The sequence below is a fragment of the Sciurus vulgaris genome, assembly GCF_902686455.1.
Source record: "Sciurus vulgaris genome assembly, chromosome: 5".
NCBI classification, from domain to species: Eukaryota; Metazoa; Chordata; class Mammalia; order Rodentia; family Sciuridae; genus Sciurus; species Sciurus vulgaris.
The window spans coordinates 118,980,246-119,007,456 of NC_136465.1; the positions used below are offsets into that span (position 1 = coordinate 118,980,246).

The 27,211-nt window shown below is 43.5% G+C and overlaps 2 protein-coding genes across 4 annotated transcripts; both read right to left on the minus strand.

Moving 5' to 3' along the window:
• Window positions 1–7,285: 7,285 nt before the first annotated feature.
• CNPY2 (canopy FGF signaling regulator 2) lies at window positions 7,286–10,820 on the minus strand. Of its 3 annotated transcripts, none has more exons than XM_079143264.1 (6): window positions 10,437–10,820; window positions 9,697–9,809; window positions 9,424–9,539; window positions 8,169–8,372; window positions 7,918–8,014; window positions 7,286–7,449 (listed from the first exon to the last, which is right to left on the minus strand). In XM_079143264.1, exons 2-6 carry the CDS (start codon window positions 9,791–9,793, stop codon window positions 7,406–7,408), a joined length of 558 nt encoding a protein of 185 aa, XP_078999390.1. In that variant the 5' UTR covers window positions 9,794–9,809; window positions 10,437–10,820; the 3' UTR covers window positions 7,286–7,405. The 3 variants fall into 3 exon arrangements, with proteins under 3 accessions (XP_078999390.1, XP_078999388.1, XP_078999389.1); XM_079143262.1 differs by having other exon boundaries at window positions 10,383–10,814; XM_079143263.1 differs by lacking the exon at window positions 10,437–10,820 and adding an exon at window positions 10,281–10,303.
• Window positions 10,821–11,262: 442 nt separating this feature from the next.
• Window positions 11,263–26,492, minus strand: PAN2 (poly(A) specific ribonuclease subunit PAN2). Its single transcript, XM_079143231.1, is given in 27 exon segments — window positions 11,263–11,887; window positions 12,597–12,794; window positions 13,350–13,443; window positions 13,572–13,751; window positions 13,877–14,020; window positions 14,116–14,273; window positions 15,050–15,140; window positions 15,543–15,602; window positions 15,733–15,888; window positions 15,891–15,905; window positions 16,182–16,323; window positions 16,651–16,724; window positions 16,835–16,933; window positions 17,145–17,251; window positions 17,386–17,522; window positions 17,630–17,829; window positions 17,966–18,094; window positions 18,371–18,490; window positions 18,706–18,825; window positions 20,370–20,466; window positions 20,663–21,005; window positions 21,413–21,680; window positions 22,266–22,343; window positions 22,508–22,628; window positions 22,729–22,898; window positions 25,297–25,692; window positions 26,299–26,492. Coding segments are annotated over 26 exon segments (3,618 nt in total). The 5' UTR covers window positions 25,579–25,692; window positions 26,299–26,492; the 3' UTR covers window positions 11,263–11,852.
• Window positions 26,493–27,211: the final 719 nt, after the last annotated feature.

Below are 27,211 nucleotides of genomic sequence, written 5' to 3' on the forward strand. Positions count from 1 at the left end.
CTTTTTATGAGCTGCCAAGTCTGCATCTAATGCCAGGAAATCCAAGGCGGAAAAACACCCCCTTAGCATGAAAACTTGTCGGAGTCTCTGGGTTCTGGACATTAGTCTCCCTGACACATCAATCACATAGCACTATACAGCCAGCCCACCCACATTTGTCAATAGAATCAGAAGCTGCAGATCAACCCTTTATCCAAGATGGCATTAGGCACCCTCCCTTTTTACACCACTTACATTATTCCCATAGGGCTTCAGGGCCATTTATCCTGTTTGGCTATCTTCTATACACTCTTATCTGGTGCTCCCCAGGGACCTATGGCACTAAATGACCCATGGCTCTAAAGTGATCTTCCACACCACTCTTATTACTCTTCTGGGTAGAACGAGACCTCAGGACTTTTGTACTTCCTTTAAGTCTGCATTGTCATTGGCCCAAGGACAGAAAGGAGCTGACCCACAATCAGGGTACCTTATCTACAAACCCCAAGCCCTAAGTGAATAGTCCTTTTATCTTCCCACATAGCAGTAACAAGGTTCAGAGGTCTCACTATCCATCTAAACCAGGTTTAGATAGACCTCATTTATAAAGAACTTATTAGAATCTAGTTTATAGCCTGTATTTGAAAAAAGAAAACCCCTATTTTCTCACCCCAAGTTTTTCATAGCCAGCTTCATACCTACCAACCAAAACACCTATGACTTGGGGGTTAGATAGGTAGTTATTAGGAACGAACTTTATAAACAAGCCACACAATGCTCCAGAGGAGCACTGACCTCAGCTACCTCCCCGGTAACTTGAAAGCTCAATATTTCAAAGATCAATATTTGCTCCCAATTTAGCATCTCACAGAGATTCCCTGCTAACCCTAGAATAGTCTAACCTGGCTCCTTCCCTCTGGTTAATTATCCACCAAAACTAGCCAGCAGATCAGAGGACTGAACTCCAGTGCCACAGGGATAGTAACCATTCTCAGGATGAGGTACCAAAAGGACAATTATTGGGTGGCTGCAAGGGTAACCTATTTTGGAATTTTAATAATTGAAGCAAGTGTCAGGGACAGCAGTGTTCTGAGTTTCTTGACATAGGGTTCAGGAGTCCAGCATCAAGAGGATTTTATAGACTTGTTTTGAAGTTATCCAATCCTGATATTCACTGCTATTAGACCAATGGGAAAGCCCAGGATTAAAAGGGCCAAATGGGATCTCCCAGAAGCTGGTTTCGAGTTTCTCTTTCAATATATACATATTTATTTTTTCTTATGCTAGGGATTGAATCCAGGGCCCCCATATGCTAGGCAAGTGCTCTGAGCTATACCTCCAGCCCTAGAATCTCTTTCTGAACATATGTGGGACCTGGGGAAGTGGAATGTTATAAGTTTGGTTTGAATGAAGCAGTCAAGTGAGCTCTAGCTTCAAATATAATTAAGTGGGCTGGGGATATAGCTCAGTTGGTAGAGTGCCTGCCTCGCAAGCACAAGGCCCTGGGTTCAATCCCCAGCACCGGTAAAAAAATAAGTAAAAGCAAATATAATTAAGTGCCTGGGAACTGGAGGGAGCAATGGAGAAGGCTGCTTGAAATCATTATGACCTTGGAGGACTTCTTTACAATGAAGTGGCAATGCTGACCCCTGGTGGCCAAACACAAGTGGGAGAATGCAGCCTAAATAGAACCTATTTATTTATTTATTTATTTGGAACAGGAGATTGAATCCAGAGGCACTTTTACTACCAACCCACATCCCCAGCCCTTTTAATTTTTTATTTTGAGACAGGGTCTCACTAAGTTGCTTAGGGCTTCAGTAAGTTGCTGAGGCTGGCCTTGAACTTGGAATTCTCCTGCCTTAACCTCCCCAGTCACTAGGAGTCACTGTGCCTGGCAATATAACCCTTTAAAATAACTGCCTACCATGGGTAAACCAAACTCTGTATTTGTATTTAATATATAACAGGTAACATGTACTGAGTACTTACTATTTCTGGTTACTATCTAAATATGGTACACGCCAGTGCTTGGGAAGCCAAGGCAAGAGGATCACAGTTCAAGGCCAACCTGGGCAAGTTAGCCAGACCCTATTTCAAAAAAAAAGAACTGAAAGGCTTGGGGATGTAGCTCCATGGTAGTGTGATCCTGGATTCAATCCCCAGTACAGAAAGGAAGGAAGGAAAATAGAATATTATCTTAATTAATCTGCACAACTCTAAACACGTAGGTAATAGTATCTCTAAAGAGGAGGAAACCCAGGCTTAGATGAAGGATCCCGCTTAGGATCATAGCGTGTAATTGACATTGTTAGAATTCAGACCGAGGTCAGCCTTATTCTCGAACTTGTATCTAAACTACCAAATTATCAGCTGCAACTCACAAATGGATTTGTTCTCTCTCTCTCTCTAGCAATTAGTACAAGGGTGCTTTACCTCTGAGTGACATGTCCAGTCCTTTTTATTTTTTTATTTTGAGACAGGGTCTCGATAAGCTGCTGAGGATCTTACTAAGTTGTCCAGACTGGCCTCAATTGCAGTCCTCCTGCCTCAGTCTCCCCAGTTTGCTGGGATTACAGGTGTACACCACCACACCAAATTTGGGGGATTTTTTTTTTTTCCAGTGCTGGGAATTTTACCCAGGGCCTCAGACATACTAGACAAGTGTACTACCAGTGACCCACCTCTCTAGTTTCAAGAGGATTTTTGAGTCATTATCTACTGCCTCCTGGAGACATCAGTACAATGTGTTACTATAATATTTATAAAGATAAGGAACTATATGGTCTTATTCATCTGTAAAACCTTCGTACTTTCATAACGGAAATATGTAATAAATTGTGACCCTCTACCACCATCACAGACGGCCAGGCATGACAGCACATGCCCATAATCCCAATGACTGAGGAAACTGAGGAAGGAGGATGGGAATTTGAGGCCAGCCTGGGCAATTTAGTGAGTCCCTGTCTCAAAATAAAACAAAACGGACTGCCGAGAGTGCTTGACTACATGTGTGAAGCCCTAGGTTCAATCCCTAGTACTGAAAAAAAAGATGCTCTACCACTGAACCACAGCCACAGCCCCTAAAATGGGCTTCTTGTGAGGAATAATTAGTCTGGAAAAATAGCAGAAAAGAAAATATAATGTTTTCCCACTACAAATTATTAAAATCTGTATGCATGCAAACTTGGAGCTAGTTTTCAAATTTTAAAAGTACTGCTTAACACAGTCATTGGAGACTGCATTGAGACTCTACTTCATGTAGTGAGGTATAACAGAAAGAACACTGACCTATGATTAAAATGATCCCTGGGGTTGAAGTCTTGGATCCTGACTAGAAAGACACCTCTCTGAGCTTAGTTTCTTCATCTATAAAATAGATGAAATCTATTTCTCAGAGTTGTAAAGATTAAATGAGAATGTGTATGTGCTTGCTATATTAGTATTCAATGTATATTAGTTTCCTTTCCCTTATTATTCATCCCTGTCTTATGCACACACACACACATTTTTCCCCCCCTTGCAGCACTGGGGATGGAACTAGAGCTTTGTGCAAGCTAGGCAAGCACTCTACCATTGAACCACATTCTCAGTATCTTTCTCCTATAGTCCATCCTATATTTAAGGGAATCTTGTCTTTCCTGTGAATCCTTGTGTGCTGGGGGACTCTGGAGGCTTAAAACCAGGACCTTGCACAAGCCAGCCAAGTGCTCCACCACTGAGTTACATCCCTGGCTCTTTAAATTTTGTTTTGAGACAGGGTTTGCTAAGTTTTCCATGCTGGTCTTTTACTCCTGCCTCAGCTTTCTAAGTAGCTGGAATTATAGGAATGTGCCACAACTCTGGCTCAGGAATTCTTGTTTTTCAGTGCTGGGATCAAATCCATGGCCTCACACAGACTAAGAAAGTGCTCTATCACTGAGCTACATTCTCAGCCCCATGAATTATTTTTAACTGCAAAATAACCTCTAAAGGAATATTTTAAAAATTAGATTTTGTGGTTGTTGTTTGGGACAGAGTTTCACTATGTTGCTCAGACTGGTCTCCAACTTGTGGTTTCAAAAGTCATCCTCCTGCCTTAGTCTCTGGAGTAACTGGGACTACAAGCGTGCAAGACTGCATCTGGCTAAAGGACTAGATTTTCATATAATAAACTTCTGGCTATACCTGGAACCTCTTTGGAAATATTTAAGTACAAACATTTTACTGATAAACTAATTTAGAAGGCATTTGAAGCTTAAAGTACAATTAAATATGCAACATTAGAGTATGTGTTCTACCAAATACTGGCTAATTTGTTAGAGTATGCTTTCAGGAAGGTTCAGATAAATTCATGGATTCCTTGTGGTATGAATTAAAAGATGTGCAATGTATATTCTAACATTATGAGGATAGAAGCAAGAGAATAACTTCCACCCTTTCCATGTAGGATACATCTTGTGTACCAATGGCAAAGACTCTCAGGCTGGAGAGTTTTTTTTTGTTGTTTGTTCTAGAGATTGAACCCAGGGATGCTCTACCACTGAGCTACACCCTCATCCTAATAACTCTTTTTTTTTTTAAACAAATTTAAAAAAAAATTTTTTAAATATTTTTAGTTGTTGATAGATCTTTATTTTATTCATTTACTTATATGCAGTGCTGAGAATCAAACCCAGTGCTTCACACATGCTAGGCAAGTGCTCCACCACTGAGCCACAACCCCATCCCCTAATAACTCATTTTATCTCTTCAATTGCACATTCGCTATTTTAGGACAGGGTCTGGCTAAGTTGCTGAGGCTAGCCTTGAACTTGCAGTCTTCCTGCCTTATTGTAAGGCACGTGGCTTGGAGAGTTAAGATGTGCCTTGACAAACCAGTGAGGTATATCACAAGTAATTTGTACTGATTAACATTAAATTTATTTTATTCAAACTTGTGAATAATTTATTTAGTAAATTAAGAGTTTGAAGTTTCCTCTAAGAGTATTCTCACTTACACATCGCATAAACTTTTTTTGTTTTGTTTTGTTTTGGTACTAGGGATCGAACCCAGGGGTGCTCTACTATTGAGCTATATTCACAGTCCTTCTTTTTCATTATTTTTTATTTTGAGACAGGGTCTTGCTAAGTTGCTGAAGCTGGCCTCAAACTTTCAATCATCCTACCTCAGAGTCCCAACCCGCTGGGATTACAAGGCATGGGCTACCATGTCAGGCTCTCATAAAGCTTTCTGATAGACGAGAAAGGAGTTTTTAGGTACCAACAGACAGAACCCTGGGTATTCTGTCAGGATTATGAAGAATGTGAACATTACTCATGTGTATCATAGGAAAAAAGGCTTATAAGACCTGGTTTGGAAAACTGACTTAACAGGATACATTTTTTATGGCTGATAAGAAAAGATAAAATTAACACCAGATTCTGAGTTTAGTTGGTAATATTGGAAGGCTTACTCTGACCTAGTTAATGTGTTAAGATTTTACAGGGACATACAATCATCATGCGTCAATTAATAACAAAAAAGTAACAAAAAAGGTGGTAAGAGTAAATAAATGTGTGATGGAATAGATAAAATTAGTTATTAGGATAATTTTTTCCATTAGCCCCAAAAAAAAAAAAAAAAAAAAGGTTCCAGCTAGGCGCAGTAGCACCTGTAGTCTGCAATCCCAGCAACTTGGGAAGCTAAGGCAGGAGAATCATAGGTTCAAAGTCAGCCTCAGCAATTTAGCAACTCCCTAGCAACTTAGTAGACCCTGCCTCAAAATAAAAAATAAACAGGGCTGGGCCTATGGTTCAGTGGTTAAACTCCCCTGGGTTCAATCCCCTGTACCAAAAAACAGTGGGGTGGTGGCGCTGGGCATATAGCTAAGTGATAAAGTCCGCCTGGGTTTAATCCCCATCATTACCAAAAAATAAAAAGGCTGGGCTTGGGTTGTGGCTCAGTGATAAGAGCGCTCGCCTACCACATGTCAGCACCACATAAAAAAATAAAGGAAGTTATAGAAAAGTGTTTTTCTTTTTTTAAAAACTAATAGCAAAACAAAATATAAAAAGTGATTTGTGTTAGGAGCTTTGTTGAATACATTCATTCTGTGCTTGTGTAAGGTCTTAAGAGGAAAAAAAAAGACAAAATAGAAGGTACTCTGTAGCTATATTAGATCAGATTGGCATTTGGGAAAGTTATAGATCCAGTTTTGCACTAAATATAGAAATTCAGGACTTCTCTGGGTCTGTTTTTTCATCTGTAAAGTTAGTAGAGGTGAACTAGACAAACCCCAAGTTCCCCTTAGATTCTAAAATGCTGTAATGTTTTAAAATCTTTGAAATGTTTATTCAGGTGTTCTCTCCTCAAAGCATTCCTTGGACAGAGATGTTCCAATCTAAATCCTGGGACATCTCAGGATCAAGATGTTTAAGAAGTTTCTAAGGGAAGGTATACTTTAGATTTTCATCCCTATGCCCCATACAGAATCTCTACAAACATAGAAGGTGGGGACTTATAGTCCAGATTGACAATGGCTAGTGATAGAGATGAGAAAGATACACTTTATTGTTGCTGTTTGCAAAAAATCTAAAAGCTTAGGCTAGAAAGCAAAGCCTTTTATTAAATAACATTCCTTACCTCATCTGTCCCTATCCAATAAAGCCCTTATTTTTCAGCTGAGTTGGTCACATCCATTTCCCCTTCCTGTTTCTGCTCTTGCTGGTCCCTCCATCTGGAAGGGTAAGGAGGGAAGAATAACACATATCCATTATTTCCTGTAAGACTAAGCCCTGTCTTTGTTTTATCAGCATGAACATAAGGAATTTCTAGAATCCTACCCTACCATACACTTACTTATGTTCCCCTGCTTATGCATAGATGTTCCTCTTTTCTCCATTATTATACTCTATATACACTGTATTGAGTGTACACTGAATAAATGCTTATCTATTATCTAGTTTATTTATTTATGTATTCATTTATTGGTACTGGGAACTGAAACCAGGGGTGCTTAACTACTGAGCTACATCCCCAGTCCTTTTTGTTTTTTAGTTTAAGATCTCACTAAATTGCTAAGGCTAGCCTTGAAATTGTCATCCTCCGGCCTCAGCCTCTTGAGTTGCTAGGATTAGAGGCATGTACCACCATGCCCAGCTCTAATTATCTAGTTTATAAGTGGAACAGAATCCCAGAAAGTAAAAGAATGGTTTGGGCCCCTCTTAACTTTGTGCTATGTCAACCCCCAAACTCTTCTTTTCTCTCCATTTTATTTATTGTCTGCAATCCCCTGTCTTCAAGTCTAATATAAGGGTCAATTCTGGACATGAAAAGACAACACAGTTTGAACTTTTGGTTTAGTATTTTTTCAATCATTTCCATAAAAACATAATATAAAACGCAATGCCACCATCTTCCCCTTGTGGGGTTATCCATCAAGCTGGTCTGGGCTGCTCCAATGGTTCATAGCTCATCATGAGATATGTGAAGGGCATGGTCACATAAATCTGCAAATAGCACATAACAATTTAAAGAAAAATACCACAGTTATACTCATATGTACCACTATCAAGAAAATACCAAAGTCAGACAGACACATATACCAACCACCACTCTTCAAAATATATATTTATACTTATAAATGACAAAATATGGGCTGGGGATATAGCTTGGTGGTAAAGCACTTGCTTAGCATCAGCAAGGCTGTGGGTTCAATCCCTAGTACTACAAAAAAAAAAAAAAAAAAGAAAGAAAAAGAAAATATCACCACTATTAAATCATCTGTATCTCAAATCAGAGAACCACAAATTCTGAAAGCTGACAGGAAAAGAATGGAGAGGAACAACCCAAGTCCTTAGGCCACGGAAAATGGAAGCCAATTCTGGAGGTATTATCAAAGGAGTTTGTTGACGAGGGGATGAGAATGCACCAGGTTCCACAAGGCTGTAAGATCAGATTAAGTAGGAGTAGCTTACCTGTTCGCTTACTGCAAAGTTTGTCTTTAACATTGTCAGCCTCTCGGGAAAAGAATTCGATAAGCTCATCCTCATATTCCTCCACAATGCTCTCACACTGCCAAATCAAGGGAGAAATGAGTGACAGAATAGCATGAAGCCTCTTGCCCCCACCTCCAGAGAAGGGGATAAAGACACAGTCCCGACTTTCTACTTGGGCTATCCAACAACCCCCTAATTTCCAAAACCAATTACCCACAATCATAGCTCACCGCAAACTTGAGAGTGCCACTGATATCTGAATCAATTCGGATACCCTGTAGGTCCAGTTCACTGGATTCTCCATTCCGGCCCACAACACGAACGTAGTTCTTACGGTGGGTAGATGGATCAATCTGTTCTCCATACTCCTTCATGCGGTCACATACCTCCTCTAGCAGCTCTGTGAGGTGGGCCTCTGAGCGGGCATAGGGTACCTAGAAATGTCCTCAGCCTTGTGTCACTTTGTCTACCTCATAAACTAGTAAATTATGTCCTTACTTTTCCTTTTCCTTCCAAATCTAGCTCAATGAACCTGTTCTAAAACACCTTCTCTAAGTAAAAATAGTATGGTTTATTTGTATAGTTTCAACTTCCAAATATAATGTTCTCATCTTACCTGATTATACAATCGTAAAAAATAAGACAGGTATCATTAGCTCCAAATGAAAAGTGAATAGAGACCTCTTTGATTAGCTTTTTTTTTTTGGTTATGGGGATTGAACTCAGCTTTACCACTGAGCCACATTCCAAGACCTTTTTTAAGTTTTTTGAAACAGGATCTCACTAAGTTGCTTAGGGTCCCACTAAATTATTGAGGTTGACCTTGAACTAGTGATCCTCCTGCTTTAGCCTCCCAAGTTGCTGGGGTTATAAGTATGCAGTACCACACCCACTCTCCTTGATTAACTCTAATAAACTGTTCTTTTCCTTTGAATTCCCTTAGCTCTTGTGGATGTACTATATATATATATATATATATATATATATATATTCTTTTTGATATAATGAGATTAATTCCTGCCCTTAGTAAGAGCATTAAAGAGGCAATGTAGACAAGCATTATAACCTTAACATTTTTATATATACTGCTCACTAGGTACAGCTTTATATATGTAGGTATTATGTTTCAACTAAAAGAAATTTCCTAAATATAAGGATAAGACCTTTTATTCTTTTTTGAACATTTATATGCACACCATAGTGAAGCATAAGTCATATAGATTAAAGAAGTGGAGAAGGGGGCTGTTCAGGGTTCCCTGTCTGCTAATAACTTCTGTGGCAAAAACAAACAAAATATTAAGGTTTGGAGTCAGGAAGCAAGTGCATAGGGTTTTAGCCTCCAGCCTCTTCCAAATGAGACAGAGCTTCAAATCTTTTAGATTACCCTCAGGTTCAGTTTTCTTCTCTTCAGTTAAACCAAGGTCGTTCTTGCATTTTCATTCATAGCCAGAGTGAGCTACTATTTGGGGGAACAGTAACAGTTACCTCCACCACTGACTGGCTGCCATCTGGATTGATCCGGAAAGATCCCATCTGAATGGTCTTCTTGGGATCCACCTGAGCAATTTCCCACTCTAGTTCATCCACCAGAGCCCTGCAAGCTGGTGCAAGGAGAGAGAATTGGAGGCTGGAGGGCAAGGCAAGATGTTGAGGAAGGAGAATTGATCAACCCAGGGATTTCCATTCATCCTTCTCTCATGCCTTGTACCTAATACCTCTCAAGACTCTGCTTTCTCCCATTTCTCTTTGTGCCTTTACCTCCACAGTGTAGATCCTGGCTTCTTCGAGCGAAAGCAGTTCCCATCAGGGTCCCCAGAAGCAGTGCCAGCCAACCCCAGCCTTTCATCTTTAGCATAATGGGGTCGCTCCACCTAGGTTTGAATGGGAATAAAGTACAGGAATGAGAGTCAACTCCATTTTCCCCTGCTGCCCCACCCTCCACCCTCTCCACCCCATCCCAAGGCCTTGAAAGGCCTCAGTGTGACCCTGATTCTACTTTCTAGGAAATGGCTGGGACTCAAAAGGGCTCCTCTCTGCCAATGCTTGAGGGCCCCGATTCCTCCAGGCGGTGGGTTGGAGCACTAGCTCAATACTTGGGTTTCGGTTCCAGAAACTACGTCGACAGGTGAGGCCCTGAATGTAGATACTTTAGCACAGGAGCTCATAAGGCTATGTGGCAGCCATTGGACGGAGGTTGGCACAGACTCAGAAGGTGCCAGCCAGCAAGGAGCTTCATTCAGCCAGGAGGCTGGTGAGACTACTCAATAACTAGGGGCCTATTTCAGCCCAGCACCAAAGAATCCTGCATCTCCACCTCCAACCTGTAAGTGATTGCTGATTACCCATGCAAACCAGTTCCCTTTCTAAGGACTCCGCCATTGCTTTCGCTCAGTCCATCCCCAACCCTTAGTGCCCTGTGTCTCCGCTGCCTGCATCTGTCCCACCTCGCCTCCCAGGGCGGCCGTGGCCCAGGCACCGGAAGACCGCCGGACTCTCACTTTGGCCTCGGTGGCTCCCAACCCTAGCACCTGGCCGCAGGAGAGAGGGGCTGTCCGGGCTTCTCCAGAGCACTTTGGCGCTTTCCACACTCGGGGTACACCAAGCAGCCACCTAATCCAATTTCCCGCACCTAACTAGGCACCTAGGCGGGTTCAGGAGTGCAGCTGTGCAAGCCCCAACCAGCGAATGACCCCAAACCCGCCCCTCTAAGCTCTCGCGCGAACAGGCAGCTTAAGAGTGGCTCTGAGGCAGCGAGGACCCCATCGATCGCAGAAGGACCCAGACTTGCGTGGCGAATAACTCCACGTGACCACAGAGGTCACCCGAACAGGAATAGCTTAAAGCAAGGACAGAAGCTCCGCGTGGAGTGTAGGAACTGGCAGGCACATGCATTTATCAGCCCAAGTAGACAAGGACGTTCAAAAAGGTGTGCTGCTAGCTGACGACGAGAAGCCCGAGCGTCAAGTACACATGAAACTACAATTCCCAGGAAACACTGCAGCACCAGACATACTTTTTGTCAGTAACTACATGTCTTAAAAGAAACTGGGACTTGTAGTTTATCAGCTTACACGATTAACTGGGAAAAGACAATGTAAATCTTCAAACAACCTGACTTTAGGGAATTAGGCAGCTACAGCAAGGACAGCATTTTCTAGGAAACATAATTATACTCCTAGATCCATAATTTTGGACTCCAGAACTTTACCTTTTCTAGATAGGGATCTGAACACTCGTTTTTCCGTGGTTATGTGAAACCAAAACAAAGAAGAGTTGAAATTAGAGAACCACACACTAGCAGTTCTCTAATGAGAAGACAAGACAGTAATTTTTGTTTTTATTTTATAAAACATGCGGTTTAAAACAATTAAAAAAAAAAAAAAAAAACTTGAGACAGGAGAGTGGATGGAAGACAGATGCTTCTCAGCTGTCAGCAGGTCAGGCTTTCTCCAGGACCCAAAGTCCCTTTCGGCAATGGTGTTGGCAACACTGGTTTGCTGGGGCCAAGACTCTGCATGCTGGCCCCTCCAGGCATCCCTCAAGTTTCAGCTAAGTCTGGCACTCCTGTTGTATCCTGTCACTGTTCAGGACTTCAGTTCCTAGCCAGCTAGGAACTAAAAGATGTGGTTCCAGGCATTTTTCTGCCTGTATCACTCATGATAGTTATTAAGTATACCAATTAATTTCCATCTGGGTCAGTTCTAGATTCTGTTTCTGACCCACTGTTTTGCAAAGGATGAAGAAGGAATCTAGCTCCCAAAACCTTTGCAACAATTTTGTTGCATTCCAGTTCTATTAATAGCACCATCTGAGAACCCTGAGCAGGTCCAATTCTGGAAGTGGGCAGGGTAAAGCCAACTTGGAAAGCTGTCTTCAAGTTCTAGGGTTATAGAACACTGAAGGAAGAAGGCAGGTCAAAGTGCCAGCACTGAGGAGAAGACAGCTGCATCTGTTGAGAGACAAAACCAAGAGCAACACTCTGAAGGTCAAGTGGGGAAAAACCTGGGATACTACTGTCTTGTTTTGTTCTTTTTTTTTTTCCCCCCCAGTACTGGAGATTGAACCCAGGGGTGCTTTACCACTGAGCTACATTCCCCAAACCTTTTTTCCCCAGTCCTCTGTGTGTGTGTGTTTGTTTTCTATTGCCTATGGACCTTTATTTATTTATATGCAGTGTTGAGAATTGAACCCAGTGCCTCACACATGCTAGGTAAGTTCTCTACCACTGAGCTACAATCCCAGGCCTCTAGTCCTGTTTATTTTTGAGACAGGGTCCCACTAAGTCATTGAGGATGCCCTCTAATTTGTGATCCTCCTGCCTCAGTTCCCAGAGTAGCTGGGATTACAGGTGTGCACCATCATACACTGGAATACTTCTTATGAAGGAAAATTGCAAGACAAAAGAGGACATGAACCCTCCCCAAAATTTTAGAATTGGGCAAGAGGAGATTCTGGACCAATATAGAGTTTCAATAATAAAATCTGCTTCAGTGACTGTTAAAAGCATTAAGTGCTTCTGTAAACTGTTAAGTATTTCACAAATATAAGGCAGGGGTGGTATTGTTATCAACATCATTGTTATTATAGTGATATGCATAAGCCTCTGTGCAATCAAAACCCACCCAGTCCAGTTTCCCTTGTCCCATCCCAGGCCTTACTCTTGGGACTTGTCTGGCTCTCAGGCTCAGGCACCTTCCAGTCCATCTTTCGGCCCTTTTCATAAAGACACTTGAGCACCTTGTGGAAGGATTCAGGCTCAGTGCCATTCTTGCTTAGCTCCAGATACTTTCGGTAGAGCTGAAGGGCTGTGCGGGCATCCTCAATACTGTCATGGGTCTCCCCTTGAATTTTCAAGTCTGGGGTAATGAGAGGTGGAATAGTTTGGGACCCAGCAAAGGGAGACAGGAACATACCCTGACTCCCAGGAAACAACAGTAAAAAAAACCATGTCTGTCTAGGGGAAGAGTCAAACACCCTTCCCTGTAATACTGAAACAAACTAAATCCAATAGCAACTCTTACCACTAACTCACTGCCCTCCCTACTCCCCCTTGGCCCAACACATTTCTTACTTTTATTTATTTATTTATTTTGGATGGGGGATTGAACCCAGGGGCACTTTACCACTGAGTTACATTTCCAGTCCTTTTTATTTTTTGAGACAAGGTCTTGAACTTGTGATCCTCCTACCTCAGGCTCCTGAGTTGCTGGGCACTAGATTATAGACATGCACCACCTCACCCAACACTTTTTTTTTTGAGACATGGTCTTTGTTGCTCAGGCTAGCCTCAAACTCACAATATTCCTGCCTTAGCCTCCCAGGTAGCTGGGATCACAGGTATGAGCCACCATGCCTAGCTAAAATTTCCTATTCCTAGCCCTACAGGAACCTACAAAGCTGAGGCAGCTCACCCAGAAAATACCAAGCAAGGAATCGCAGGGAAATCATTCGTTTTCGGGGCATGTGGAACAGGTAGACAGTATCAAGGACCTGGTCCTTGGGCACCTAGTGGGAATAAAGAAGTGAGAGACTTAAAGTAGGGCTATGTAATTTCCCATTCTCCGAAAGCACAATAGTATATACCCTGAGGGGCCCACCCTCAAAAGTGACTCTTAGAAGAGCCCCGCCCGAACCATGAGATTGATGACCCGGAAGTCTTTTTGCAGGCCATGACCCACAAACTTGACTCCAATGTCAATGAGAAAACGAAGCTTTAAGTAGGTAGACTTCAGAGTTGTGAGGTGCTTAGAGGAAATTTTGGCATCAAGGTCTCCTGGCTTTATCCCCGAGTACTGAGTCAAGTAATCCACTACCTAGGAATCCAGAAAAGGACAGATCACTCAGGATGTTAAGTACAGTCTCCTACAACTTTTCCCTGGATCCTCAAGCACTTTACATAAGCACAGCATCTGCCTCTGGCACCTCCATATGTTAATACCTGCTCCTGAGTAGAGATGTAGTCATCAATGAAGGGGATACCCTCATTGGGCCCTTGGCCCCGAACACAAGTGATCCTTGCTACTGACATCTGACTTGGTTTAATGGTAGACTTGGTACCATCACTGCGTAACTCTGCTTCTTCCTATATGATAAAAGTTAAGAAAATCAGAGAAATGTTTACGATTCCTAACATCCTCAGAGTTTTGTCCTACGTACCATCCTTTTGGTCTTAGTTACCTCATTCAGGGTGACAAACTCAGCATCGAGGCCTACCAGGTCCCCAACCTGTGGCATTTCATTCAGCATCAGTGGAATAAAGGTAGTATGTGTTTTCCGCTGCTTCCGTGCCAGCGAGGCTTCAGCCAGCAGCACACTAGCCTCAATAGGGTTCTTTACTAGAAGGGAGAATGCAAAGGACAGAGAGCTGGGGATAAGGAACTGAAGAGGGGAGAGAGCCTAGAATGACAAATCAGAGACTCTGAGTATGTACTGTGATCCCTTAATAATCAAAGCATATGAGTAAAAAGATTGTATTTGATAAACAGAGCAAGTAAACAGAATAGATCAAATCAGAAAATTATCATGAAATATGCCAAGAAAAGGGACTTGGATATAGTTTGAGATAAAGTGCTTGCCTAGCATGCATAAGGCCCTGGACTCAAACCCCAGGGCTATACACACACACACACACACACACACACATGCACATTAAAAAAAGAGAGAGAGAGGGGGAAGGGGGGGGGGAAGGGGAACTGAGACTCCAGTAAAAAACTAGAGAGACAACAAAAAATAATAAGATTGTTAATTTGAATCTTGGCTTAGAAAATCCAGAAGAATAAGACTACAGAAAAACTATGGTTTAAAGGTAACAAACAGGGACTTAATAAGGAGCTCAAATCTAAAAGAAGAAAGATTCACGTGAGAATAAGAATGGTTAGACTTAAAATCCTAACATAAAACCATTTTGATCAAACTTCCCCTCTCATCCTCTCCCATTCCACCCTCAGGATTTCCAGCTTCTAAGTTTAAGGTCTGATAAGCAGAATCTCTGTAGTATCCCTGGGAATAACACTGGTTACCAATCTTGAATACTAACAAACTATTTCTCAGATCTCTTCCTGAAGCCCGATTTAAGCAGCCCACACCCAAGGTCTAATTCTGTAGCACTTACTATTCAGGTTGTATCTGGAATTGAGATTCCTTTTGATATAATAAAGAATAGCAGGTACTTTCCAATTCATGTCAAATTGTACTGCTTCATACTAGAGAAGAGAAAAAGGGGTTGTGGATATAGCTCAGTGGTAAAGTGCTTGCCTAGCATGTGCAAGGCCCTGGGTTCAATCTCTAGCAGGCAGGCGAGAGGGAGGGAGGGAGGAAGGAAGGAAGGAAAGAAGGAAGGAAGGAAGGAAGGAAAGGGGTGGGGGTGGGAGGGAGGGAAGGAAAAATAAAATAAGTACCTATGGCCTATGTATACATATGTCCCTTCTTCCTCTTCCCCAAGTCAGAAGCCAAGACTTGGGTGTTGTTTTTAATTCAGCTAATGCCTCTTACTCCTGAGTATTCTTTCCTCCCTCTTGAATATTCCTGGCATTCTATAGGTCCGTGAGAATGAGAATGCTAGGAAAAGGGGAGCTATAAGGGAAACAGAACATGCTGCAACTCACCTTATCAATAGGTTCAATAAGGAAGTCATTGAAGAGATACCACTGCTGGTGAGTAACACCCTGTGGAGAATCAGAGAAAGGCTGAGGCCAAAGTTATGGCTAGACCACTGTGTCAGGGACTCAAGAACAGATCTAGGACTCTACTGTGGTCATCCCCAGGAGTAACCCTGCTCTGTATCACCTCACTTACCTCCTTGCGTTGGTGGTAAGTCTCTCCAACTTTGATGTGAGCCACCAAGCTGCCCCCTGTGCGTGAGTCCAGGATGTGTACCACAGTAGCCATCAGGTCATACACATAGACACCATGCTCCTCCTCTGCCTTGGCTGGGCCCCACTGTAAGGGGGGTCACCCAGGCTGCTAAGCTAAGTTTAAGGATGGGGGTTGGAAGGGGAGTGGGACTAGAGGACAAGGAGTTCAGTGTATAGGGAATGGGGGACCAGGGTGCATTATCTCCATTCTAGCCCATCTATGACTCCCAGCACTGAAGTGAAAATTCCACAGCTGGTAAATACTAGGCCTTTTATTCCTTTCCTTCTTCCTCTACTAAGTTCCACCTTCCCCCTATTCTACTTCACCTTCTTTCCCACCTTCTCTCCCTTATTCCCTTTCTTCTTCCCAATTTTTCCAACCACCTGCACCTCATCCCCATCAGGCCAATTGCAAACATCGAGCCCTTTGTTCTTGGTCATCTTCATGCGAATGGAAAAAGGAAGCCAGACGTTCTTCAACTCCTCAACGGAGGGACACAACAGCACACCCTCTGGACTCCCTAGTTCCTTCCTATCAGGACAGAAGAATTGGAAATGTGTTCTGAAGAGACACAGTCAGAGACAAGAGTTACCACTGGGTAGTTCAATCCTTTTTTTTTTTTTTTTGGTGTAGAACTAGGGATTGAACCCAGGGCTTTCACACATGCTTCATAAATGTTCTACTACTGAGCTATATCCCCAGTCCTTTTCAATTTTTTTTGAGACACTCTCTTGCTAAGTTGCCCAGGCTGGCTCGAACCTACAATCTCCTACCTCAGCTTCCCAAGTGGTATTAACAGGCATGTGCCACCATGCCCAGTTAGGTCAATCCTTTGACAACTCCTAAGATAGTACCTACCGATCAGCTAAAGAAAATTCCTTGTTCTTGGCGATTTCCCCACCATGTTTCTTTATTGCCATCTTGAAGGCAACCTGAACACAAAGGATAAAACATCTGATTCCTTAAGAACATAATCATATACAGAAGCCAGAAAGGAAAGAAAAGTACTCTGAAAAGCCCTATTTCCAATCCCAGTCTTTACCTCAGCCTGCATTCTCCAGAAATCAGCCTCTTTTGAGCTGTTCACTTCACAATTAATGACAAGAATGTCTGGCAGATGGCGGATATTGCGGGTCTGAATCTGAGAAGACAAAACAAATAAGAAATAGCAGGGAATCTACAGGGAATAGGAACAGTGAAACCTGTAAAACCTGGGTCTGTAGCCTCCAATTGGGTTTCCTCCCACTCTCCATCTATCCCTAGATTGTAGTGCCAACAGAGTCAGGTCCTAGTGGGACCATGGCCAAGTCCCCAACATGGCTGGACTCTTATCCAGGGTAATAACCACTCACCGTGGGCTGGTACTTTTCACAGTTGTCACACCAGGCCTGTGTATTCTGCTCCAGGCAGATGCTTCGCTTCAGCACCTGAGCAAAGTCATAGTTCTTCCCGGTTTTATCTGAGAGGAAACTAGATACTTCACTCCAGGCTCTCCCCTCCACTGACAATTAGTCCCCAACACCCACCCCCAATGTTACAGGACACCTAGGGGAGGCTTCCCGACCCAGCTGCAGGGTATACCACAGTTGCTACCCTCAGGGTAGGAGAGTGTGAAGAGCAGAGTGGATGAGGCTCGCACAGTCTCACTGCCACAGCGACATAGGCTGCAGTTCTCCATCTCACAGCTGAACAGTTGCCCAATGACAGAGTCCCCCGATGAACAAAAGCTGCTAAGAGTGGGAAGGGCAACATATGCACACTGAGGGAGTAAGGAGACCCTTTAAGTCCCAGAAGGGCCTGTCTCGGTGGCTTTAACTATTCCTGTCCAATTCTATACCTGCCTCCAGCACCTCGATACGCCTGGGGTACTTCAAGCTCCTGCATATCCTGATGCAGTTGAGTGAGAATGAAGCGATTCCACCTCTGAATGAGCCTAGCCAGATTGCCCTTGCCTGAAGCCTCATCTGAGTCGGCCAGGATCAGACCAAGGGCTGAGGCCTCAGGAATGGTACGGAATGCACGAAGAAAATTACTGCCCTGGAAAGGGATATGTTGATGGAAAGGGGTTATTTTCTCTTTTGTGTCCATTTGCACAGCAATGTCCAATGTCCCTGCCTACTGTCCACTTCCTTTCCCCTTCCATTTTAAGTGTCCCACGTCTCCAGGCACTGACCTGACAAGGGTCACCACGAGAGAGGTCCAACATATGGAAAAGGAAGCCCAATTCACATGCCAGACAGAACTCCTTCTGGCAAAGGTGGTTCTGGATTAAACAGCGAACAGGCTCCAGGAAATAGAGCACCTAGAGGGAAGAGCAGAAGTGGTGCAGGAATCTGGGAGCAGATGAGAGATGGAGAGGTTAAGCTGTTGGAGAATACAAAGTAGAATTCCACTGAAGCAGTGGAGCTCACAGTGGAGACTTGAAGATGAGTGGGCAAAAAATAATACTAGATGAGTTCAAGGTACAGTGAGCTTGGTTGAGGAAACCTGGGAAGAGTAGAGTAGGAGTTGAGGAGCAACAATAAAGGAAGAAGAAAGGCAGTAGGCATGTTCCAGTTACACAATACCCAGTCCTTACCTGGATCATGCAGTTACAGTAGGCATTGGGGATGTGAGGCTCTAATCCAGCAAAAAGGGTCTTATTATAGTGTTTGAAGTCAAAGTCTTCCAGCCCTAGCTTGGAATATTTGATGGTTACCTATAGTAAAAACAGTCTTAGCAGGATGAGGGTATCTTTAGAGTTCCCCAAATCTTCCCAGTAGGCATAGCCTTTCCTAAAAACCTCCCTCCTGGGTCCAGAGTGATAGGTGAAGGCTTCTTGATAGAATCCCTCAATCTTTTCTCAAATGACATACTTCCCAGGGCACCTTTCCCCACATGCCACAGGGTCCCTGGCTTGGTGCCCTCCAGCACCTTGCGGTATTTCTTTGAAACCATGTGGAGATGTGGCTCCTCTTCCCGTCCTATCGGTGACTCAGTGACCTGGCTGAAGCTATCAAATTCACTGTCCAACTCCTTTAGTCGGTAAGGAATCTAGGGTTTTAAAAAGAGGTAACTCCTGTTGGATGTTTTTTTTTTTTTTTTTTTTTTTTTTTTTTTTTTTTTTATACTGCTAGGGATCACATCCAGGACCTCCTCATGCATTCAACCACTTGGCCACATTCCCAGCCCTTGTTGGATATCTTAATCATCTTTGGCTTCCCTCTCACTTTTATACCAACACTGAAATAGCCACCAAGTCCTTCTATTTTCATAGTGTTCTCAATATGCACGGCTTCCTTTTTATTTCTACTGCTATCTCAGTTGGACAACTGTGGTGGCTTCCACACTGGTCTCCTTACATCCACTCAGTTCACCTACCAAACTAAACCTTACAGAATGTGCTTTCAAAGTGCATCATGTGTTTTTTTTTTTTTTTTTTTTCTTTGACTGAGGACTGAACCCAGGGGCATTCTACCATTGAGTTAGATCCCTAGCCACCCACTCCTTTTTAAAAAATTATTTTTTTAGTTATCAATGGCCCTTTATTTTATTTATTTATATGTGGTGCTGAGAATTGAACCCAGTGCCTCACAAATGCTAGGCAAGTGCTCTACCACTGAGCTACAACCCTATCCCCCTAGTCTCTTTTTATGTTATTTTATTTTTTTGGTACCAGGGATTGAATCCAGGGGTGCTTAACCACTGAGCCACATCCCCAGCCCTTTTTATATTTTATTTAGAGACAGGGTCTCACTAAGCTGCTTAGGGCCTCACTAAATTGCTAAGGCCGGCTCTGAACTTGAGATCCTCCTGCCTCAGCCTCCCAAGCTGCTGGGATTAAAGGCATGCACCACCACGCCTGGCCCCTTTTAACATTTTTATTTAAAAGTAAAATGCCCAGCTCACGTCTTCCACTACACACTGGTGTTAAAGGCTCAACAGCCTGGCCCTTTCTAACCTTTATCTCTCACTACTTCCTAGTAATAACTGCAGTTCTAGTTAGATAAGTGTACTCTTAGTTCCCCACAACAAGCTTTTGCACTCATTCCTCTTGAGACCTTCAGTTATACTGTTATTCATCTTGAGTATTCTCCTTCATTATCATCTACTTATCCATATCCCATATTTGCAGCTCAGTATCCACCTCTCTCATTATGCCACCCTTTACCACTCTAGTCCAGAGAAACATTTCCCTTCCAAACAGCTCTAGTACTGAATGTTTCTAACATTCCTTTGGAATTTAACAATAGGACATAAATAATTTCTGACATGTACTGGGGATGTAGCTCAATGGTAGAGTGCTTACCTAACATGCACACAGACCCTGGGTTCAATCCCTACCACCACCAAAAAATAACAACTTCTGACATGACTAATGTCTTACCTTCAACCAAATACTAAATAAACTTCCTAAGAACACGGACCCTATCATCTTCTACATCTTTGAATCCTCTCTAACATCTAACATAGTTACTTCAAATCAGCAAGCCCCCAAATGCCCTACCAATTATTTGAAAACACAAGAAAGATTAGTAAAGGAAAAAGAAGAAAAATACCAGTTGGTTAGGGTGGGATTATTTCCCCTCTAAACACACCTGATTGCGCAGCCTGGTGCGGGGGTTGGGCGCATAGCCAATGAAGCCCACTTTCTTCATGGTACGCAGAATCTCTGCATCAACAGGTGGTGCTCGCCTATAATTCAGTATGATTCTAGGGCTTGAAGGGTCATGATATCCACCCATCTACTCCCTAATGCCCAAGGGTCAGGGAAAAAAATGCTGAAGGTAGACAGAAATCAGGAAAGGGGTATAATAAAAACAGGACTAGCAGAAAATTCTATCTTGGCCTTTTCTCCCTCCCTCCTTTTGGCCCAGAGGTGAAGTATAACCTGGGAGCTGGAACGGAGTTGGCAGCAGGCCAATCAGAGAGCAGTGTGTCAGTGGTGAGTGGAACTGGGATGAGGGAAAGAGGCAGCAAGTCCTGGCTCCAGTCCAGAGGTGGCAGTGAGTCCACCAGACAAGGCAAAGCAAATTCAGTCTCCCGTGAATAGGGGTTGAAGGAAGGCTCTGGGGAATCAGTCCATAGATGAACACAACCCTCAGAATCCCCAAAGGCCAGAGCCTGCTTGCTTGCTGACACATCAAATGTCATTAGCAGAGGTCCCACAGGATTCACATGAAAGATGTCTGCTGGGTTGGCCAGGCCTGTGGGCTCACAAAACTGGCATTGCCCTAGGAGGGAAGAAGAAGCCCACTGAGTCCTGAAAAGTTAAAAAGAGACTTGCGTTTATACCTTCTCTATCCTCTTCTCCTGATATCAAGGCAAGATGGACACCAAATTCATGTCTGTAGACAGAATGACATCTGATGCTTTCCCATGAACTACAGGATGGTTTGCTACCCAGAAAAGAGCACTTCTCAAGTTATTTTGCCTATTCCATCTTTACCTTTTTCTGAGTTCCTTACACCCAAGGAAAAATAAAAGCTCTCATCTCTAAGGAAGCCTAAGTGAAACCCTGGGACCCTGATGAAAAGTTACTTTTCCCCAACGAAAAGGTGTCTAGGAGAGTATTTCTTCTAGTGCCTTCTTCCCCTTTGCTCAATGACCTCTCCTACCCAATCCTTTATGCCCTTCATACCCGACTGAGAGATGATAGCAAGACGAGAAGTATATGTAGGGATGAAGCGCAAGAAGGCAGGATCCACATGTACTTGAAGTGGTGTGATGGCACGCATCATGCGCAGATCATACACTTTGAGGAAACGGTCGCAGGCCAGGCCAGTAAGGCGACTAGAAAAGCCACAGGCAGCCAACAGGTTGCCATGCACATCAAAATCTGACAGACTCCCTGAGAAGGCATCAAATTCATGCTCCACCTTAAAACTACGGAGGTCTCGCAGGGAAACCTAAAGAAGAAATAACTGTTATGTACTAAGTCTGTTATGAGGAAGCATCCCTGTCACCTACCTAAACCTGTGAGGTCCCTACCAAAGGAACCAAGGCTCTAGGATATGAACAATTAAAAACAAAGAAAAAAGGCAGGGTGTAGTGGGGCATTCCTGTAATCCCAGCAACTCTGGAGGTTGAGGCAGGAGGATCACAAATGTAAGGCCAGCCTCAGCAACTGACTTAGATACTCAGCAATATATCAAAAAAATTTAAAAATACATTTTAAAAATAAAAATAAATAAAAGGTTTGGGGATATGGGAATGTAGCGATGTAGGTCAGTGATAAAGTTCCCCTGGCTTCAATTCCCAGTACTGGGGAGGAAAAAAAGAAAATAAAAAGCATTAAGAGAAAAGCTGGAAGCTACCCTCAAAAGAACTAATTTACCCCTTTGTATCCCAGGCTCCTAGTTATAGAAAACATTAGGATGCAAGATAATCTCATAGTATAACATAACTGAGAAATGAATTTTTTCCTCTCATGATACACCCCACTTTTCTAGTGAAAGGGGCCTGTGGTAGGATGAGTTATGGAATTTGGCCACCTTGCCAGATGTATGACCACAGAAGAAGAAGCGATTTGTCTGCCTCATGATGGTGACTCCAGGTATCTCAACTGCATACTGGAGAGGGTAGGAGAAACAAGTGAGAAGAATGATTTTCCCCACAGGTCAAAGGAACAGAAAGGTCACATCCACATCTCAAGCACATGTCCAGCCCAAGGACAGTCCCTCCAACCAATGACCTCGGCCTTGAAGGGTCTTTTGGGTCCAACCCAGGTTTGTACCTTCTGAGTCTCCTGGACAGTGGTTAGATCAATCTCCAAAATGTGGTTCTGAAGACCCCCAACAAGTAGAGTGCTGCTGTCTGTCAGCAGAAGACTGTGCATATCCTCACTCTCATCCAATCTATGCGAGAGAGAAAAGGCCAAGAGGTCAGTTGCCAATCCCTTAACCTTCCCAAACTGTAAGTTTCCCTTTTTCCCTCCAGGACTGAAAAGCCACTTACAAGTAATCAAATATAATGAGACCCCCACGGGCCATATACTTGAGGTTGTTCTTGGTGAGAAAAAGGATACCATTCTCTAAGCTCTGGATCTGTCGAATGTCATCACTACCATTAACCTGAAAAGATGAGTAGCGCTCCAAGGCTGGTCCAAAAAATGAAGTAGCGTGACCCTGTAGGGGACAAAGACAACAGAGATACCTGAGTGGAGGGACAGGGCCATTCCAGATATAGGTCAGGGACCGAGTACTGCTCAGCTCTTCTCCTTCCTTGCCTGTCCTTTCTGGCTAGGAGCAACTTAGGCATAAAGCTAGGAACCAGTCAACCTTGGCGACAAAAACAATGACAATACTGCCTTACATTAATGCATTATAAAGTACTTTTGCTTTGTGCATTATGAAATACTCTGGTACACTCTACCTCAATTTAGACTGCTGAATAAAAGAGGTGTTATTAGAGATGTGTTCAGAAACCCAGGGGCATGATCTGATCCTCCACTGGCCAGCTGGCTTTCTTATGTTTCAGTCAAATCTTAATCCCTACCAGTCATCTGGAAAGTAGACACTGTGATTCACAGGCTGGAAAAGGGAGTATGTGAGACATTCCTCCCCTACCTTCTATGATGTCATTCAGTCCTGATTTCTCTTCTGACTCTTAATTCATACTTTCATACACTCATTCTTTTCCTTATGTGCTCCCCTTCTTTTGACCATTCTTGAAACATGGATGTTTCCAGCCCACTGTCTTCTCACCCTACTTCCCAGGCAGTCTCACCCATTCTCAAGGTTTTAACTACCCATCCTAACACTAAACAATTTTCCTTCTCTAGATCAGACCAAGCCTCAAGCTTCGGACTTGTACATCCAAATACTCATTAAACATCACTCCTTAGATATCCCATGAGAAGTTCAAACTCATTATATCCTAAATTAAATTCACGGTTTGTACCCTGTTCCAATTATTCTTATTATACTCTCTCTGGTACAATGATCCACCTAATTGAGTAAGTCATTTGGAAGTCCAGTCCTGTTTAATTTCTAAATGTTTCCCAAGTTTTTCTTGCATATCCATGACTACAGTGCGTCTTTCAGGGTTTAATCATAGTTTGTGTGAACTACAACAGCCTACAAACTGTTCTAAGTCTTGCCCCATCCTCCTTCAATCAGACTCTATACTGCTACCTCAGCAGTCCACCTAGAACATAAACTAGACTTTGTCATTCCAGATTTAAAAATCCTTCAGTGGCCTGAAGGATCAAGTCCAAGCTCTTTTAACAAAGTATGTGAAGTTCTCTACAATATTCTTTCCCAAATATCTGCATGGCTCCTTCCTTCCCTTCTAGAGAGTCTAGAATGATCGTCCTGTTCTCCATTCATGTGCTTTTTAGGGGTTGGGGTATAACTCAGTGGTGGAGTACATACTTAGTATGTTTGAAGCCCTGGCTTCAATCCTCAGCAACAAAACATTTTAAAAAATTAAGTGACTTTATCAGAGAGAACTCTTCTGACCATCTAAAATAGTGACATTCTCACCCTTTATTACTTCAACCTATTTCTTCCACTGTATTTTTCTCAAAAGTACTAATCAGCACCTGATATACATTTTTAGTTTACTGTTTATTCCAAACCTAAACCTGAGAACAAGGTATGGCACCTGTAGGTGGCTAAAAAACACTGGTTGAGAAGGTTGGGGAATACAGGTTAGTGGTAGAGCACTTGCCTAGTATGTGCAAGACCCTGGGTTCCATCTCCAGCACTGGGAGAAAATAAACTTGCTTAAGAGCCTAACACTAGGCTGGGTGCAGTGGCGCACACCTGCAATCCCAGTGGCTCAGGAAGATCTTGAGTTCAAAGCCAGCTTCAGCAAAAGGGAGGCACTAAGCAACTCAGTGAGACCCCATCTCTAAATAATATACAAAATAGGGCTGGGGATGTAGTTCAGTGGTTGAGTGCCCCTGAATTCAATCCTTGGTCCCCCCCCCCCAAAAAAAAAAAAAAAAAACAACACCACCACCAAACAAACACCAGCCTGGGCAACTTAGCAAGACTCTATCTCAAAATAGAAAAATAAATTAAAAGGGATGGGAATGTTAAGCACAGTGGCACAGAGTCTTGGAAGGCTGAGGGAGGAGGATTACAAGTTCGAGGCCAGCCTCAACAACTTAGTGAGACCCTGTCTCAACAAATAAATAAATAGGGCTGGGGATGTGGTTCATGGTAAAGGACTTCAATCTTTAGTACCAAAAAAAAAAAAAAAAGAGGCAGGGAGGGTGTTGGGTATGTAAATCAGTGGTGGAGTATTCCTGGGTTCAATCCCCAGTACCCAAAAACAAAACAAAACATGGACCAACTGTGGCAAAAGTGGGATGCCTTCTGAGAACAAATATCTATGTAACTCATTCCTGGATTCCAGCCAATCCTATTCTTTCTCCACCAGCCTCCTCTCATTTGACTTAGCTAACTCATCACTTCAACTCAGTTCTGGCTCCCTGCAAAGCATATGTCCTCAGAAAATACCAGATAAAACCTCCAATATGTCCTTTCAGCCCTCATAAAGGGGTATGGTTCTTACCCCATGGCTCCCCACCCACAGCATCTCTTCGTGTAAGTCAAAGTGGGAGACAGACACAGGCACACCCACTTCAGCTACCACGCTGTGCAATTCAGAGTAGACTCCTTCCATTATGTGCACTGATTCCTGCACGGGGAGAGCCTCCAAGGTCACTCCCTCTGGGTCCAACTCCACATTCTGAAGCAGACTTGGATTCAGGTGTGCATCCAGGACAGGGTCCAGGGCAGAATGCAAAGCTGGAGCATACTCTGCCAGTCCAGGGTCCAGACCCTCAAAGTTCATGATGATGACAGCTGATTAGACCTGCTTCACACCCTTCCTTGCCACAGTCCCTGTAAATGCCTGAGCCAAGCTTCAGCAGGACAGCACCAGTGGGCTTAGAATGGACATCATGGCCTGCAAGGGGAAAGAGGTAGTTGAGTCATGGGTAGGCCAGATACTGGTATTTAGTGTCCTCTAGATTATATGGGGAGAAGGGTGATGAGACAGGCAGAAAGGATGAGACTGTCAGGCAGAAGATGAAACAGGCAGGAGAGGAAGGGGCAGTAGGGTGAAGGTGGGAGAACTACTCTCCTTCTCTAGACCTTCTATACTCCCTACACTCCAACTATCGAACTGATCCTTGACTTCTCTTTCTCCTCCCTTCAGATCTGCTCACTTCCTGGTTCAACCCTGAACCACCAGGTAAAGGAGCAGGTATTTCGAGGAGGTTGGAGTTAGGAAGCGAGATCTAAGATGCTTGTTTCCTGGAACTAGGGAGGCCAAAAACAGTCAGTTTTCCAGAATCCTCTGTAATAGTTACCCAGAATTCTCTAGGGTGGCCAGTTATCCACAATTGGGGTGGGGGAATGGGGAAGATGATGGAAAAGAATAGTTACCCAGAATTCTCTGGGGTAACCAGAGAAATTGGTTACCCAGAATTCTCCCCCAACGGCGGGGAGGGAAGGATTGGGGCAAGGGTCAGATGTGCTCCTAGGATGCTTATGGGGAATGGGTCATTACCAAGATTTCTCCATGGCGTATATTTTGGAGCGCGTGGAATTAAAACGAGTAGGGGGAGAGCAAACGCCGTCAGGTCCGCGGGAAATTCCAGTTTCCCCAGTTCTCCCCCGCGCCTGTAGCTCAACCTAACCCGGCGGCGGGAGGAATATCCGACTGCCAGTCACCGCTTCCAATCAGGAAGGGCTCGGGTTGCGTCTAAGCCAATCAGAAGGAGCTAGGTAAAGAAGACACTGGGAGACTTGTGACGCAAGAACCGGGCGGGAAAAAAAAAAAGGTTACGGGGCGCCGATGGGGACAAAACGGATTGAGACGCGGACCTGTTTGGTGATGTAAAAGAGTAACCTTTTCTCTTTTAATCCTTCTTGAATAACATTCTCCCTAGACTTGGAAACGGAACTTTTAGGCTCTCTGTAACTTCAAAAAGAAACTTAACTAAAAGGCGCCCAAGGCAAAGCACTGGGAACCGCCTGCTGGGTATTCCCAGCGTAGCCTAGTCACTCCCTCTCCTGAGGTGTTTCTGTGATCCACTCCACCACCTCTGACCCTATGCCGCCGAAACTTGCTGGCATTTCCTATGATTTCCAGATATGGGAGAGAAAAAGGAAGCGGGAACCCAACTCCTGACTCGGCTCAAGTGGCCACATTTTCTAAGCTTCTAAAAGCATCCATCTGAAATTCCCATCTGTGGTTGTCCCCCTCCCCGCTGGCCCCCCATTAATATTCTCAGGGAACAAGAGTCGCCCCCGCACACACATGTCCCCCCGCTATCAAATTCCCCTAACTCGTGGAGCTGGATGTTATCCCTCAAGGAGATGAGCACAGCAATGGAGACATTGGCCTTCTCAAAACGTATGGATTTACATTAACAGTTATTCTGCGGGATTCTTGCGGCCCAACTGTGTGCTTGAATCAT

Coding starts and splice junctions, on each gene's coding strand:
- CNPY2 (XM_079143264.1), bottom strand. CDS start 9,793: ATGCTAAAGATGAAAGGCTGGGGTTGGCTGGCACTGCTTCTGGGGACC. Junction 8,373..9,423: donor GCAGCCAGTCAGTGGTGGAG/GTAACTGTTACT, acceptor GGACATTTCTAG/GTACCCTATGCCCGCTCAGA. Junction 8,015..8,168: donor GTGGCACTCTCAAGTTTGCG/GTGAGCTATGAT, acceptor TTGATTTGGCAG/TGTGAGAGCATTGTGGAGGA.